The 16,082-nt window shown below is 34.6% G+C and overlaps 1 protein-coding gene across 2 annotated transcripts in view; it reads right to left on the bottom strand.

The window, feature by feature from the left end:
- Positions 1–1,541: 1,541 nt before the first annotated feature.
- Positions 1,542–16,082, bottom strand: part of LOC140664735 (uncharacterized) — a 63,087-nt gene continuing 48,546 nt past the window's right edge. The window contains exons 2-6 of one of the 2 annotated variants that reach the window (XM_072890158.1): positions 15,501–15,620; positions 13,676–14,164; positions 12,937–13,238; positions 9,364–9,619; positions 1,542–7,545 (exon numbers count right to left, since the gene is read on the bottom strand). In XM_072890158.1, coding sequence (XP_072746259.1) covers positions 5,089–7,545; positions 9,364–9,619; positions 12,937–13,238; positions 13,676–13,939 — 3,279 coding nt within the window. In that variant the 5' untranslated portion in view covers positions 13,940–14,164; positions 15,501–15,620 and the 3' untranslated portion in view covers positions 1,542–5,088. Of the gene's footprint in view, positions 7,546–9,363; positions 9,620–12,936; positions 13,239–13,675; positions 14,165–15,500; positions 16,018–16,082 lie in introns of those variants that run through there. The other variant, XM_072890159.1, reaches the window with a different exon arrangement.

The raw sequence follows: 16,082 nt of genomic DNA, 5'->3' as shown, positions 1-16,082 counted from the left end.
AACATATACATTATACTTATCTCTCTCTATTAGATATATAAAAATATTATTTGAAATAAACCTATCATCACAGTGTTTCAATCTTTTTTATATACCTATATTAATATTGTTGATTTGTCTATATTAACTGTTATCTATATTATAACTATTATATTCCCTAACAGCATCCATGTTCAAAAGATGTTTATAAGAGAATGTTTTAACATTTTTTGAACATATGTGCTGTTATGGTTATTACATATAAATTGTATTATTAAATTGTATTATTGATAACTTTTGAAACTTATCTCTACTTATTCTTTAAATCTAAATCTATAACTCTAATTAACCTGGTAAAGATGACATTATGTTAGCTTCAGATCTCTGTGAGCATGAAATCATAGCTTCTACAGCGTGGACACTGAGCATAATCATATAGGAAAACAATCTGTAAAATAAAAATTAGAAAAAAATATAATATTGGAAGTGTTAAAAATACTACTATTCTAATAATGTTTTTGTCTTTTCAACAAGTTGAAAAACTTACTAGGAAATTAAAAAAAAAAAAGAAGAAAAAAACAAATGTTAAAATAATATGCTGACCTTTGGATGTTGAGGACAGCAGTATCTTACTCTTCCTTTTGTCCAAAATCCACAGCCATTACATATAATATTAGCATGCGGTCTATAACAAATGCATTTTAATGCGCCAGAATGTTGCATGTTTGCGATCCTTGCATTGCCCTCTATTATATATTCTGATTCCATATTGATGGATGAAGTCTAAAAGCACTAAGATAAATACAATAAATATAATTATATATTATCTCAAACTCACACACACATTTTGTTTCATCCTTTGAATTAAAGCAACTTGAGATTATTGCATTAAATGACACAATTATTTGTGGGACTGCATTTTGATATGCTAGATACAGAATATATTGATAATTCACAGTAAAAGTACTAGAAATTAACATTTACATGGCATTTTATGGCAGGATGAGAGAAACATGAACATTTGCCACGTGTATCTGGAAGGTCTTGAGTATAAATCGATATATAGATCGTTGTTATCTTACCTTCTCAAGAAGTTTATCTTAATAAATCAGAAAAATAATTATACAATTAGTTTACCTGAAGGAAACACGCAATATCACAGAATTTCGCTGCGTAATCTATGTATATCCGTTTAAGCCTTCGGACGACTTTAGATTAATCTTAGACCGAAACAAAACAAACAACAGTGAAGTACACATCAAAGGACTTGTCTTCCCCCTCCCCCCCCCCCCGTTTCCCTCCCGCCCTTTCGAATTTAAACGTTACAAATTTCATTGTCCTTTATCTATATCGCGTATATCGAGTCGGACGTTAAAATCGAGTTAAAAAAAACTTGCGTTATAAAATATACGTAAATATCGCGGAGAGTTTGAATAATCATCTACAGTTCTTACAAAATTCGCGGTGAACCGAAAGAGTCAAAAGGATCGTCAGGAAAGTACAATTCGTTGGAGTTATATGCAAGGTAAGGAAATGATAAAATCTTTTATTCTGTGTTCCGGGTCTAATTTAATATATTTTATTTTTTTCGTATATACAAAAACATATATATATATATATATATATATATATATATATATATATATATATATGTAATTAATTATAGTGCTCGCGGATATAATCTCCGTCGCACCTTCGATTCTGTATTTTATAATTTTCGACGTAATCCTAATATAAAAACGACGAATAAATAATCCATCGACAATCAATAATCGACATTTAATATTGATCATTATTTGATAGGTAAATATCGATCATTATTTCTCTATTTTCCATTGCACTCAAAAATTGTTGCGTCGATATTTCCGGAAAGTTTCGTATTAAATCGAAAGCATTATATAATATTGTAGCATAATATATATAATGTATAGAAAGGAATTTATTTTAACGGTATATACGTTTATTTTTGTTTTACGCCTTTTTACATTTTCAATAGACCTAATATATATATTTTTTATTTTAACCAAATTTATTATTATAATTTTATTTAGGCGAATATACAAGAGATCATTTAGTACAATTTATAAATTCCTTTTCGTTTTCTAAGAAAAAGTTGTTTAAAGTTGATTTTTCTTCAATCTTTAATATTTCCTTGGCATTTTGTGTCCGCATAATGATTATTATGATGAAAAACGATATCTTTTTGAAATTATATTTGCGTAATTTAGAAAATAAAATATATACATATATGGTTTTCATGACCCTTTTTCGATCAGGGTCGTATATTTGGCGCGTGAATCGAAGCTTCACACTTTTTTGTGCTTAACATCTATAAACAACAATAAAGGTACTTCATAAAAATATATCAGTGCCTATCATTTTCGTGAATACTTAGTGAATACTTAGGAGTTTTATTCTTACAGAATTTGTATTAGATAGAACGGTGTCCCACATGCGTATAGAGAGTTACGAAAATTTTAATGCTAATAAATCTCCGCACCTTGTCATAAGGTAATGATAAAAAGTGTTGTAAAATATATATTTAAAAACATTTTCACAACACTGTGTTAATCACTCACTTCTTTGACGTTTTTTCGATATTTTTCATAAAGAATCATTTTTTTTTTTTTGCAATTTATAATCTGGAGATCACTAACTAAAAAGCATTTATTGCCATAACACTTGCTAATATGTTATTGCAAGGCACAAGAATCAAAGAGAATCAAAAAGAAAAAGGTTGAAGCTGAGATATACCATCTTGTATCCATTTATAACTTTTATGGTTTTATGGAAGACAAGTCGCGCAAGATCAGTCAACGTGAATACGAGTAAAAATAAACGTTTTCCTTTTAGCTGCTTGTACATTTGCTCATGTTTATTGATACCTATCTGACAATTTTTTTCAATAAAATTCGCGCATTCTTAAATTGCAAGTATCGGGACACCGTTTAGGTACATGGAGTATTTAGGAAACTTTATTTTGTATTTTCTTTTGAAAAATGTATTTTATACAGAGTATACACACGATAAAAATAATTTATACATTTATACGTGACTTCTCTCTCTCTCTCTCTCTCTCTTTCTCTTTCTCTCTCTCTCTCTCTCTCTCTCTCTCTCTTTCTTTCTCTCAATAATTTTATGTATAAAAGTACTTCGATATTTAATTGGCATTTAGTTGTGAGGATTATGACGCGATTTCTCTTATCCTCGCGTCTCGTAGATATATTTTCATCATTCGAGTTAGCAAAAGCGATTTTTAATAGCGACGTAATATAAAAGTTAGAGATTTTCATGAGACGCTCGTGGAAAAATCGAAAATGTCAGTATAGATGTACACAGTGTGTAATGAAATGTTACAAGCAAAATAGCACACATGGTAGTCTCGATTACCATATCCCGTAGAGAATGATAATGCTCTAACGCTATTGGGTTACCCTTTGAAATTTATATTTTTGCTTCACTTTTGGTCCTTCTTTCTAACTATTAGCATTTATATAATTGTTCTTTCTTTCTTTCTTTTTTAATTTTTTTGTCTTGCATGTTTTTGTTTAGCGTATAAAATACATATACTTTTGCTGTTTGCCATTAATATAATTTTTGATGAAAAAAAAAAGTTACCTCTTCGTGATTTGAAACCATGTTTCTACACATTACAAACAAATTAAATTTTCATATTATCATTATTTTATAGAAAAGCGATGGATTTTAAAATTATCTATAAGTCATTTATATCAGAAAAAACTGCGTAAAAATGAAACGAGATCAAATAAAAATATTTGCGATTCGTTGGCTTCGCAAAACATCATTATTATCCGTATTGTATCAGATTATAGCAAGCTTTGCTAATCTTGCTAAAGTACATTCTGATGAATACTCTGCAATATATATTTACGCTCTTTCTTAGTCAACAATTATATCATTTTCATCAGGTACACAAGCGATAACATGTTACAAGCTTAACTCGATGACTTCTGCGAAACTGTCAGATTCGATATAGTTTACTTGGCACGCGATTCTATGGTTCGCATAAACTTCTCTGACGGTTCTCTGAATAACCGTCTGATTCGCGGAATCGATTCAATTTGCAAAATATAAACGCAATCGCGTGTATATTATATATATTTACACGTTATGATATACGTCACAGGCAATGCTTGGACCGCATAAAGAACTTTCTCCTCACAATACGACGAATATTAATTAACATTTGAGACGGAACATTATTTATGGATAATGATTTGCTCGAATAAATCGACAAAAGAATCATTCGTTTAAATTATTCAATATTCTTAATTCCGCTCAAATGGCGATTATTCGGGTTTAACATCGCGACAAATCCTCGATATCGCTTTCTTACATCGAATATGTTTATTAACTTGAACAACTATCGAAACAGCGATATTATAGTGTGTCTCTTTCTTTTCCTCGCAGAGTTTTATCTCTCTTTTATTTGTATCAATTACTTTATAGAGACACATCGCATTATCAATCCAACTGTAAACATATCAGTTCTCCTGTGATTTATCAATCACTGTAATATGATTTTCACATATATAACATCGCGTTTTTTATAACTAAAATTGTAGTTTATTAAATTTTTAATGGAGAACATTGAATTTTTTTTTCAAGGATGTAATTGCAAAAATTTGATTGATGAACTATTTCAGAGATTGAAAATGTAAATATGAGAACTGGAGTTATGAATATATTGAAGGCGTGTAAGCATGATAGAAAAAGTATAAATAAAAGATCGTGCTAAATAATCTAAAGTGAACACTGGCTCGATAGAAATGTTTATATATATAATGTCAGACTTAATCGTTGAAATATTTTATGTCTCTTTTCTAAATACATATTTTAATAAATATTTAACTTAACGTATATATAATATATATATATATATATATTTTTTTTTTTTAATAAAAATTCAACATTACGAATTATTGGATGACACACGCACGACCAATAGAGGCCTTTGAATTTTATTTGCAATTCCTAAATTTTTTTTCAAGAGAATAAAGTCTCTGCCTAGCAAGCATTTGTACGAAATATCCTGTACACACAACGGAAATTTGTAAGTTTCCTGTTTATCTGTTTCTTCAACACTCTTCATACTCTGACACCGACACCATTGTCGCTTTTAATTTCCGACACGACATCGAACGTAGGTGTACAAATGTCGGTAGGTGTCGGGATGGCGAGAGGCGCTGGTCGTGGATTTCTCTTGACCGGCGGATCCCTCAAGATGTAATTTGTGCAGGGTTTAACGCCTAATCTGTTGGAATGCACGGCTGGTTCCAGTCTGAGAATCGCGCAGGATCGCGTCGACGGATACCTGACTCGGTGCACCGAATCTGTGGATCTGCTTTGAAATGCCGCCTCGATAACGCATCTCTTCAAGTTTACCGTCGACATGGAGTTGTACGTCGATGACGCGTCCCGCTCGAAATCAGGCGTGAACTCAGGCGTGAAGACCGATCCATCGCTCTCTTCGAAAGACGTAAAGATCTCCGAGTCGGGTACAGACGGTGCGCTGAAGAAGGACTCGCGCAAGGATGACGATAGGGCGTCGGGACACATGAACGGATCTAGGGAGGTGAGGTCATTGAGGTCGCTACCGCTGTTGCAAGTCTGAAAGTCGTTCACCGAGTAGGAGGACGGGAACGTTTGATGTTCCGTCACGCTTGGCAGGATCTCCTGACTCCTCGAGGACTCGGACCACTTTGAATCAGACGGTCGTCTTGAACTGAACCGAGTGGAGTCGTGCTCGGCAAAGATGGGCTCCGGTAATCTCGCGTCCTTGCTCTTATCTGAGTTCCTTAACAGCGCTTCAAACAAGTCTATCGGTTCCAACGTCGGCGTGTTGCTGGATAAAAGATCATTCTCTTGACTCATCATCTGATTATCGTTCGGTATGGACGGTTCACTATAGTCCTCGATGTTCAGCAGCACGGTCGGTATCACCGGATCTGAATGCCTGACAGGACTGCATTTCTTACCTAGAGGTGATTTAGCGCGTTGTGTGACATTTACGGTGGTTCTTGACTTGGTTTCGAGACTCTGCGCTTCCTCACCCTGAAGGGATGCCGAGGGGAAAGGATCGATGGGACTCGGCGGTTCCGAGTGTATCGTCGGGACGATCAAGGAGTCCATCAAGTTGGAAGGCTCCAACAGAGTTACACGGTGCGTCGAGTACGGATCGATTGTATTAATCGACTCGGAGTGCTTCAACACTTCCAGAGTTTTGCGAGTTTGTGTCACAGTTCTGGCAGTAAGGTCTACTCTGTGTGTGTGCGCGTTTCTCGGTGAAGGATCCAGGTTAATGAGATTAGCCAACTTGTTCGACGTAATGGTCACATGCGGGACACTCGGGGAGACGCTTCGCTTTGGTGTGCTCGCGCCGGAGTCTGGTCTGACGCTGTTGGACGTCGACGACGACGATGCGGAGCAACTCCGCAGCCTGAGCTTCAAATTCGGGCTCCCGCGTCCGAAGTGGCCGCGGAACTTGGGTCGTGGATGCGAGATAGTCTTGCTGGTAGATCTTCGTTGGGCCTCCAGCTGTTGAGAGAGCATCATCGCGTGTCTCGCTAACGCAGCCTCGTATCCGTGATTGAGATTTTGCACTGAGCAGCCACGATTCTCTGTGCCGTTGCCACTCGCCGGGAAGAGTTTTATCCCCGTCCCGGAAGCATGCGTTATGGCCGCCTTGAGATTGGAATCTGACATGGACGACAAATTTGAGTTCTGCCTCTGAGAAACAACGTTATTATGACAGAGGGCTTCGTTGAAATCCTTCGTGTTCACTACGGAAGTATTCGATCCGTTTAACATCGGATCTGACAGGGCGTTCAACGGAAGAAACTTGCGACTGCCGTGCGCCCCGTCGCTCTTCAGGTTCTGATAAGATATGAACTTGGGCTCGGAGATGAGCGGGAAACTCTTGTCGTTTAGCCGTTTGTGATTCAATCGTCGAAGATGTCTGATTTTATTGAAGGTCGGATCCAGCAGATACTTAAGATTCTTGATCTTATCGATGTTATGATTAGAATCGATTACGTGATTCCGATCGATAATGTACTTTGGATCAAGCATCTTTGTCAGATCGTGGATGTTCTCTTCGATTATATCGGCCGGTCGGCTGCTGCAGGATGCAACGTGCTCGATGCCGTCGTGCTTCTCGAGCGAGATATCGGTCTGCCTACCTGACGTCTCCAGAGCAGATCTCCTGCTGGCATAAAGGACGTTATGCTGCTTGGCGGTGGTGAAGCAATCTTCCACGGACGGATGCCGTCTACTCTCATTGCTATCGTTGTTAACCTCGGCCAGCTCCAGATTCGTGTTGGAACCGCGTCTCATGGGCGAACAACCATAGCGGCTGGGCATCACGCCGAACAAAGCGACTAGATCCTCGGCAATCTTTCCGGCGGCCACGCGCATTTCGCCATGGTGAAAGGCATAGACCCATGGATTTACGCTACTGTGTGCCAGAATCGGCAGACCCAGCCACACCACCGTCCATTCTGATAGGATGTTGGTGCCACAGAAGATGTCTACCAGCATGCAAGTCTAAAAAATAAAGGATGTTTGACAGTCTCGTTAAAGCAATATGCAACAACTGTGATAGTGTCCAAAGCGCGTCAAAGAGAAAAGGATAGGTTTCTACAATAGAATGATTGAAAAATATCGATTTCCGAAGAAATATTCAAAACCCGATACGAACAACAAAACGGCCTTTGAGGCCTGCCTCATCCCACGTACGAAAATATTACTTCAGGACGCATCGCTTGTAACCTTTTTGGTGCAAATTTTCAAAAGCGAAACGTAAATATTGTTTCTTTGCTGCGAGTTAAATTGCTACGTTTATACGAATCTTTTGTATTGTATCAATGAACTATTTGAATTGATTAATGATTCGTTTTATTAAAAGTTTCTATTAATAGAAATTTTGAATTTACACACCAATTTGTAAGTTTCTACGTTAAAAAAGAATTCAGCATACGTTTGGTTCTGAAAATGTTTGTAATTGTTCTGTTCCTGTTTATTTTTTTTATGATTCGAAAAGAAATAACAAAGGGCATTAAAACCTTATGACAAATAAATTTTTTTTTATAATTCATAAGCACATGCATCTATTACGTTTTTAGCTTCTGTAACTTCACAAATTATTAGTCCTGCGCAGTTTGCCCTGACGAAACTTTCGATATTTGGGTTAGATAAGTTGGGATAAGCCGAGGTCAATAAAACTTTGTTATTGCCGCGATATCATTTGAAATCGATCAATTTACCCTTGAAATAATTGGATATATTAATACTTAGCCTTGAAACTTTTTCTGTTGTCAATCAAATTGCGAAGAATTTTACGCGGGATATTCGGAAGAAGTATTTCATCTGGTTCGTTTTCGGCGAAAATATTCAACAAATCGGACATGATTGATTATGATACGAATTTTTTCTTAATTTAAATTTTCTCGCAACATAATCGGCGCGCATTAATCTCTTTATATACATATACGCGCATATTTCTTATCACTGCCACATTTTGTCTCGCAAAATAAAATTTCACGCAGACTGGTAAACGTGTGTTAAAGTCAACTGTCTTGTAATAAAAGTTAGAATTTGGTCTCTATGTCGGTGCATATACGCGTGCCGGACTTAGTTGGCGGAGTTATGTGCGATAAAAAAAAAAAGCACGCACCTGCGGATCGTGTCAAAGAATAAACAAGTCATTATCTCCTGTGCCGAAGTAATCGTCCGTAACCGAGATGAGCATCAACAATGTTCGCATAGATGGGAGACAATTTCATAATGGATTTTTATATCCCGCGGCGGGAATTAAAGAGACGAGTGAGATGAACGAAATGAATCGATATACGTATGTTTATTCGTTGTTTATTGGCAAAAATTGAGAAATCGCGTGACGAAGCTAAGTAATCATACAATCGGATTCGATATGTCGATCGCTTTTTGATACGTCAGCGTTATATTAATATCATAAACTTCATACGCTTTAGTTCTTTCGTCCTCCTATGCAGGGGGTCGTTTTCTCCATTTACCGACATTATTACTCGTCGCATCATAGCACACCTTATGAACATTATATTAGACTTAAATCTCGTTTTCTGGTGCGATCACGTAGCGCGCGTCGACAGCGAAATGAAATTGATGTCACACACGTCTGACACGACGGTATTTAAAGTAGCGACGGAGCTTTAATGATCAGACGCAACGTGTGACCGTAGTTTTTCGTAGCGCTCGTATTTTTTCACACGAACACGTGGCAGCAAGCAACCCTCTTTTAAAATTGTTTTACGGTGGGAAAAAGAAAGAGAGAGAAAAAAGATTGTGAAAATAATTTAGCACGACGTGCTTGCATTGTTCACTCACTTGAAATGGAAGCCATAGGATGAGAAACGCACCGACCGTAACCGCCAGCGTCTGTCCGTAACGAGGTAGCACCAAAGTCTGCGTTTGATGTCTGAACGATAATTCCACTGTGTAAATTGCGCGTGCGTGTGCACGTGCGACGAGGTAAACGTACATGTAGCAGCTCAGCAGGACCAGGGCGCTCGGTGCCCAGACTGCCACGAACAGAAACACCCTGACCGGCGGTAGGACGGCCGCCTCGAATCTGCAGCTTCCGCTGCAAGATAAAATTGAAATGAGCAGGATGAATTAAAAATCTCGGACAGATACGCATAAAATACAACTTAAAATGCTAATATTAAATGCAATTTTTTTTCTCCTTTTTTTTTTAGCTTACATTAAATTTCGCAGGATATTTTAACAGGGAAAAATATATAAAGTACAGACTGACGTATTTTACAAAAAAAAAAAAAAAAAAAAAAAAAAAACATGATACGCGCGCGCGGGATGTACGGTCCCAGAGATATAACTGCTTATAAAAATTTATATCTCATGAATGCAATGTTCGCAATATAAGCGCAACGAGTTATACATGGGATTTGTGCAACAGACCGGAAACTCAATCGATTCAAGTTCCCCCAGGTTGCTTTGTGATTGCGCAAAGGTATCAAAGGGTGAAAGAACCTTCTTTTCGCTCTTTGTAGCTTACATTTTAGCGCGTCGCTTGATCGCCCGTGCGCAACTTGTAACACGTCAAGCTTACGAAGTGACAGACTTTCTCGCCTCGTCAAGTGATGCAAGCAATATAGTGCAGATATATCGCTGCAATTTCTGTGACGATGTAATTCGAGACCTCCCTACGTTTTTATATCGTGTTTAGATTGCATTACTTTGACTAAATGCTGTAGAGAAATTATGTTTATGTTGAGATCGTGCTGAAAATTTGTTAAATACTGAGCGTTCGCTTTCAAAGAATTATAAATCGCGATCACAGATTAACAAAGTTATCTGTTTATAAATAGAAAAATATCACCTAACATCTTTTTTTTTAATTGTTGTTACATTTTAAAGCTTATTTTCAATATTGAAATAGAGAATGAAAAAAATAGGAGGTTGACGAGATTTTTTGATCATTGCCAGTCGAGATTATAACAAGTAAATTATTCTAATTGTGAAAATTTTATTTTTTTTTATATGAAAATAGTGAAAGAACAATTAATTCTAAATATTATATTTGCCTTTTTTCTAATCAGCCTAATTTAAAATATTTTTTCAAAAAGATGGTGATATGATATTACGCTGCAATTAAATATGCAATTATAAAGCGATGTTGAGCTCTTTGATAATAGGCAGTTTGTCATACTAAAGTGTTACAAAGATAGATAATGGAACATTAAAAATAGCAAGAGACTGAATATAGTTCAAGTTTGATTCTCACTCTTGCAATGCAATGTGTATTTTATAATTTTGAACATGCAGCGTACGAATAAATCTTTTACTTATTATGCCATTTGTATAACATCCATTCTTTTCGAGATGCCACGTGTTGTAGAATAATATGCGATGCAATTTATATCATGTAGGTGTTCTCAGATGGAACTTTAATAGAGTCTCTCACAATCCTATTCATAGTAATATAGCGCATCGTATTAGAAAGTTTATTTATCGCTACATGCAGTTCTTTGAACACTCAAAGGACTGTTCCATTTTTAAAATCTTAATCAACGGAAGATTAACTTAATCGAACTTTATTCAGTAAACTGACTCAATTTGTAATTATTGTTCAATGAATTAAATTGTTTCCGTATATATTTTAAATGTCGTATTCGTGATCAATTTCGTGGTAGTTACATTGCATGTAACTTACTTTTACTAGATATGTAAGGAAAATTTTCTATTATAATCATTCTTTATTGTTCAATTCCGAAAAATCCGCAAATCCCCTGTAGTATATTTTTCAGAGATGATAAAGAATAAATGTATCTGAGATTTATACGTGTGATATATCATCCGTAAATCATCCTATACCTAAACAATAGATTTATCCAGAATAACGTGGATACCATGTTGAGAAAAAAAAATTGTACAGACTAAATTTGCCAACAATTATTTAGTTTGATTAAATTCAACAATTATTGCACTAAAAAAAGAGATATAATTAAGTTAAAACTAAATCGTTTTAGTGCAACTTCAATGTATAAGAAGTGGTGTCATTTATTTTCATATTGATTGAATAGCGTTTGACTTGTAATTTTTGTACAATTTTCCACAATTTTTTTAAATTGTTCTCAATAAGTATGTAATGTTAAATCCTGCGACGTGAAAAATATCGCATATTAAGTAAAAGATTGCAAGAGAGGTAGATATAATAAGAGATCGCGCTTAATTTCTTTTTTGACACTTTAACTGCGCGAAATGATGCAAATTGCTTTTTTCGCTTCTTTCTTTATCATTGTAATATCATAATTAGATTAGTAATCACAATTAGAAAATATTCAACTTATATTTTAGAACAATGATTTAATAAGCAAATTTAATTTCTACTCTAATAATTTAATAATACTCATATTCAAATTGTCACGTTACTTGCGATATTAAATATTATTAGTATATAAAATGTTTAAATATATATTAAGCATTTTATAGCATTTTATTGTAATCAGTTGTAATTTAACATTTAGTAATTAATTGCAGGTTCTGCATAAATATGGCTATTTATGAGAGCGTGGGACGCTACGAAATTATATATAGCCATTTATTCTTTTACCTCTTATGTTTATGGAACGTGACTAGAAGAAAATTTGGTTTTAATAATTTTCCGCAGGTGTATTTTGTTTGCTGATACATACATGTGGGACGAGATTTAAATAGAACCTGCTACTATTATAAAGTTGAATTTTTCCAAAAAATTTAATATATATAAGCAAATTAAAATATATATGAAATTATAATTATAAATTATAATATAAAACAAATTATCTTAGAATAGCACAATAATCTCAAATTTTGCATCTCATTTTTATATCTTATATAATTTTATAAATTTTAAATATTCACTATATAATGTGTGTCTCTTGTATCTTACTTTCCATTAAGTTTTCTGTGAAAAAAAATTTATTGACATAAGATAGAACAAAAAAAAATGAAAAATAAGATTTAAAAATAGAACATGGAAGAAATAAAATGCGTGTGCGTATGCATTATACATATGTTGAATTAAACTAAATGGCTCATATGCTATTCCATTTCAACTTAAGTTAGGTAAATTTACTTGAGATGAACAATCCGGAAAATCGCAAACTCCCTATAGCATGTTCCCCGGAGTTTTAAATAATAAATGTAAGATTTATACGAGAATATATACTATCTGTAGAGATTATTTCTAAATAATAGATTTATTTGGAATTAACGTGAGAGAGTATACTACAAAAAGTGTCCGTTTATATTCACTGATTAAGTAATATTTGTATCTTGTTTCTTGTATCTCTAACAATTGTGTATCTCTTTATAACCTGGCGCGAAAATTTTATTATTCTACCGGAAGGTTTCTATAAAAATATTACAATGTAAGAAATATGAACAAAAAATATTTACCTGTGCGACTGCATCTTTCCGGTGATTTGAGCGTAGATGAGGGGCGAGAGGCCGATGGCGATAGCATATATCCAAAAGACCGCGATGTACTTCTCTATGCTGCTGTGGGTGATGATGTTCTTGTACCGTAACGGTTGCGCCAATGAGGTCAGACGATCAACCGCGATTGCTACTGTTACCAGGACGCTTACGCTGCAGAGCGCGATTATGATGCAATATGGCACGATGCAGAGGGCGGAGACGCCGTTTTCCGGTAGACCGGAGAGCTCCAGTTGCATCCCGAAGGGCATAAATACGCCGACCTGCCAATATGAGAGAACCTGCCCATTTACTGTAAATCTAAACGAGAATCTACGCTTGCGCTGTTGTACGTAAACCAAACTTATCGTCAAGAGATGCGTAGATTTAGTATTGACATTATAATACATTATATATTAGGAATTATTTTATGCCGTGCGAGAGCATTGTAGAACATCAGTAATTGATGTTTTCAATGACGCGAAAATACAGAGATCTTATGCCAATCTATCATCGCGAGGGAATAAAACTAAGTAAAAAAATTAATAAACTAAACTCTAGTACTTAAATAATTAATAATTCCTCTTTTATTTCATATGTATTTCGTATAGAGCATTTTCTTTTGTTTATACGTCTATCTTATTTAAGAAATGTGTCAGTCAAGCATTTTTTTTGTAATTTAAGAATATAATAATGCGAAGGAATTAAATAATAATCTCACCCCGAAATCGCTAATGGCCAAGGAGACTAGTAGGCAGTTGGATGCGGTCCGGAGTCTCTTGTATTTGTAGAAGGCGGCCAGAATGATGGAGTTGCCGGTGACAGTGATGGGCGACAGAATGCACACTATGGAGACCGCTACAACCACTGAGATGGGCCTGACATCCAGCCGCGTGTCTATCTTGGTGACGGTGGGTATGAGAGCGGTCGTCAGTTCTTCGGCGACGGCGGTGGACGGCAACGTGTCCGTAGCGAGCGTTGACATTGTCGCTCTCGCGGCAATAACCGAGTCTGCACTTATTCTCGCCTACACGACCTTGCTTCAGGTCAAGTTGCCTTCGTCCTCGTAGACGCGTCCTCCTCTGTACGACGTCATGACGCGATGTCTTCCAGACCGTCACGTCGCGCCAGGACGACACGGACGATCGACGGCGAGATCACTCGCCCTTAACACGCGAATGATCAGTCGCACTGACGTCTTCGCTCCACGCTGTAAGCAAATTTTTCCATTTTGCGATAGACCGATAATTGAATCAACTTCCAGGCAACAAGAAGCTTTCGTAATTTAATTTTCGAATATTTAATCTTCGATCATCATAGTTTTTATTATTAGATAACATGAAGATATGTGAATTAATAATAAATAATCGGTAAATCGGGTATGGGTGTAATCGCAAATTTATGCACAACTGAAGATTTTTGGTAATTACATTATTACAGAATTTCAAAGCCTATTTGCATATGTCTCCTGCACTTGACAGCGTGATAACTGAATATAATATTGTATATCGTGCGAAAAAACTGAATGTATTATACCTTCAATTTACATACGAGAAATTATCTTTCATTGTATACATATATATTTTTTTTATTTATTTACTTATTTATTTATTTATTCCATACCAAATTTTATTTGCAATTATAGAAAAAAATAGGTAAAAAGTTATTATATTTTTCAGAAAAAATAAAAAAAGCAATAATAAAAATTAAAATAATAATTATAATAGATTAATGTTATGTGTATACACTTTGTGTTTTATAATATATTATTGGTACAATATTGGTATAAAATTTTATAAAACAATAGCATGGATATTGACATTATAGGGTAGATAGAATTATTAGCATAAATTGATTTATGTACCCTGTATTTCTGTATTATTATATCGATACTATATTATACCTAAACCTATATCTTTACTGTTTTTATTTTAATGAAGATCATCTTAAGATTTTGTTCAGCCAAAAAAAATAGCTGAGTAGGAATCTTAAAGATGATCTCTTAAATATAAGACCGGACTTATGAATATCGATCTTAAACTTTAATTTTATATGGACATATATGTATATCATTTTGAAAATTGTATGTGTGTGTGTGTGATTCCAATTTCATATCTTGTATTATTCCTACTAGAAGCTTTTAACTTTAAAGTCTTATTAATTGTCATATGCGAAATTGAAGTACAGGGTGCGTTTTTATAATTTCTCAACTTTGAAATCATGACTTTCTCGAAAAATTTTTAATTGAAATGTACCGAAAAAACAATTAGTGTTTACATAACAACGCTCATGTACTTAACCCTTAATTATTGCGAAAACATTCTATGTGTTTTAGAATAAGCTTGATATTTAGTCTTTTTGCTAGTAAAAACTTTAAATTAAAGCGCAATATTATTTCAGGAAATATTGTGTGAGAAAATATTTATATACTAAACAATTTATTTCCAGGTCTCTAATTGTTTTAGAACAAAGCTTAATAATTTTTGGCTAATTAGACAAGTCTTTATAAGATAATTTTTTCACAAGATTTAGTTCTTTCTACTGACCTTCTACGTTGTGGTTTGTTCCCAGAGGCATTGCGATTTTCCATGTTTGGCAATCCGAAGCTTTCTACTTTATTGACGAGAGATTCTCGAGATTTACAGCATTGAAGTGCTTGAGCTTAACTGGAACAATCAATCCATTGAGAAATTACGAGTTGTTGTAACGTCGAGTTTCCTGACCTTTCTGTCAGGAATCGAAAGTGGATTGATATAAGATAAGGTATGTTTTTGATTTTTTTTTACAGCTATTTTTCTTCCATTCTTCAATTTTGCAATTCCTCCTATATTATTATATCCGTTCGTTTCTTTTGAAATTAAACGTTTATCTTCGCTTTTAATTATCTTTCTTTTAAAAATACATTTATTGTATAGATTTTGCCTGCATAAAATCGCGTAACGTGTATAAAGTACGTATCTCACAATTATGAAATTTTAATTTTAACAAGCAGTTAGAATTAAACGTTACGTTAAAATTAAACTTTACATTAACACACTTTAAACTTTTCATTTTAAAAAATAAGCTTCTACTACTTCAATGATTTTATTAAAATTTTATTATCTTATCATAGTGATTTTTTTTTTTAC

Source organism: Anoplolepis gracilipes, chromosome 4 (assembly GCF_047496725.1).
Source record: "Anoplolepis gracilipes chromosome 4, ASM4749672v1, whole genome shotgun sequence".
Lineage (NCBI taxonomy): Eukaryota > Metazoa > Arthropoda > Insecta > Hymenoptera > Formicidae > Anoplolepis > Anoplolepis gracilipes.
The sequence above is the reverse complement of the archived record's forward strand: the minus strand, read 5'-3'. Positions and strand labels throughout refer to the sequence as shown.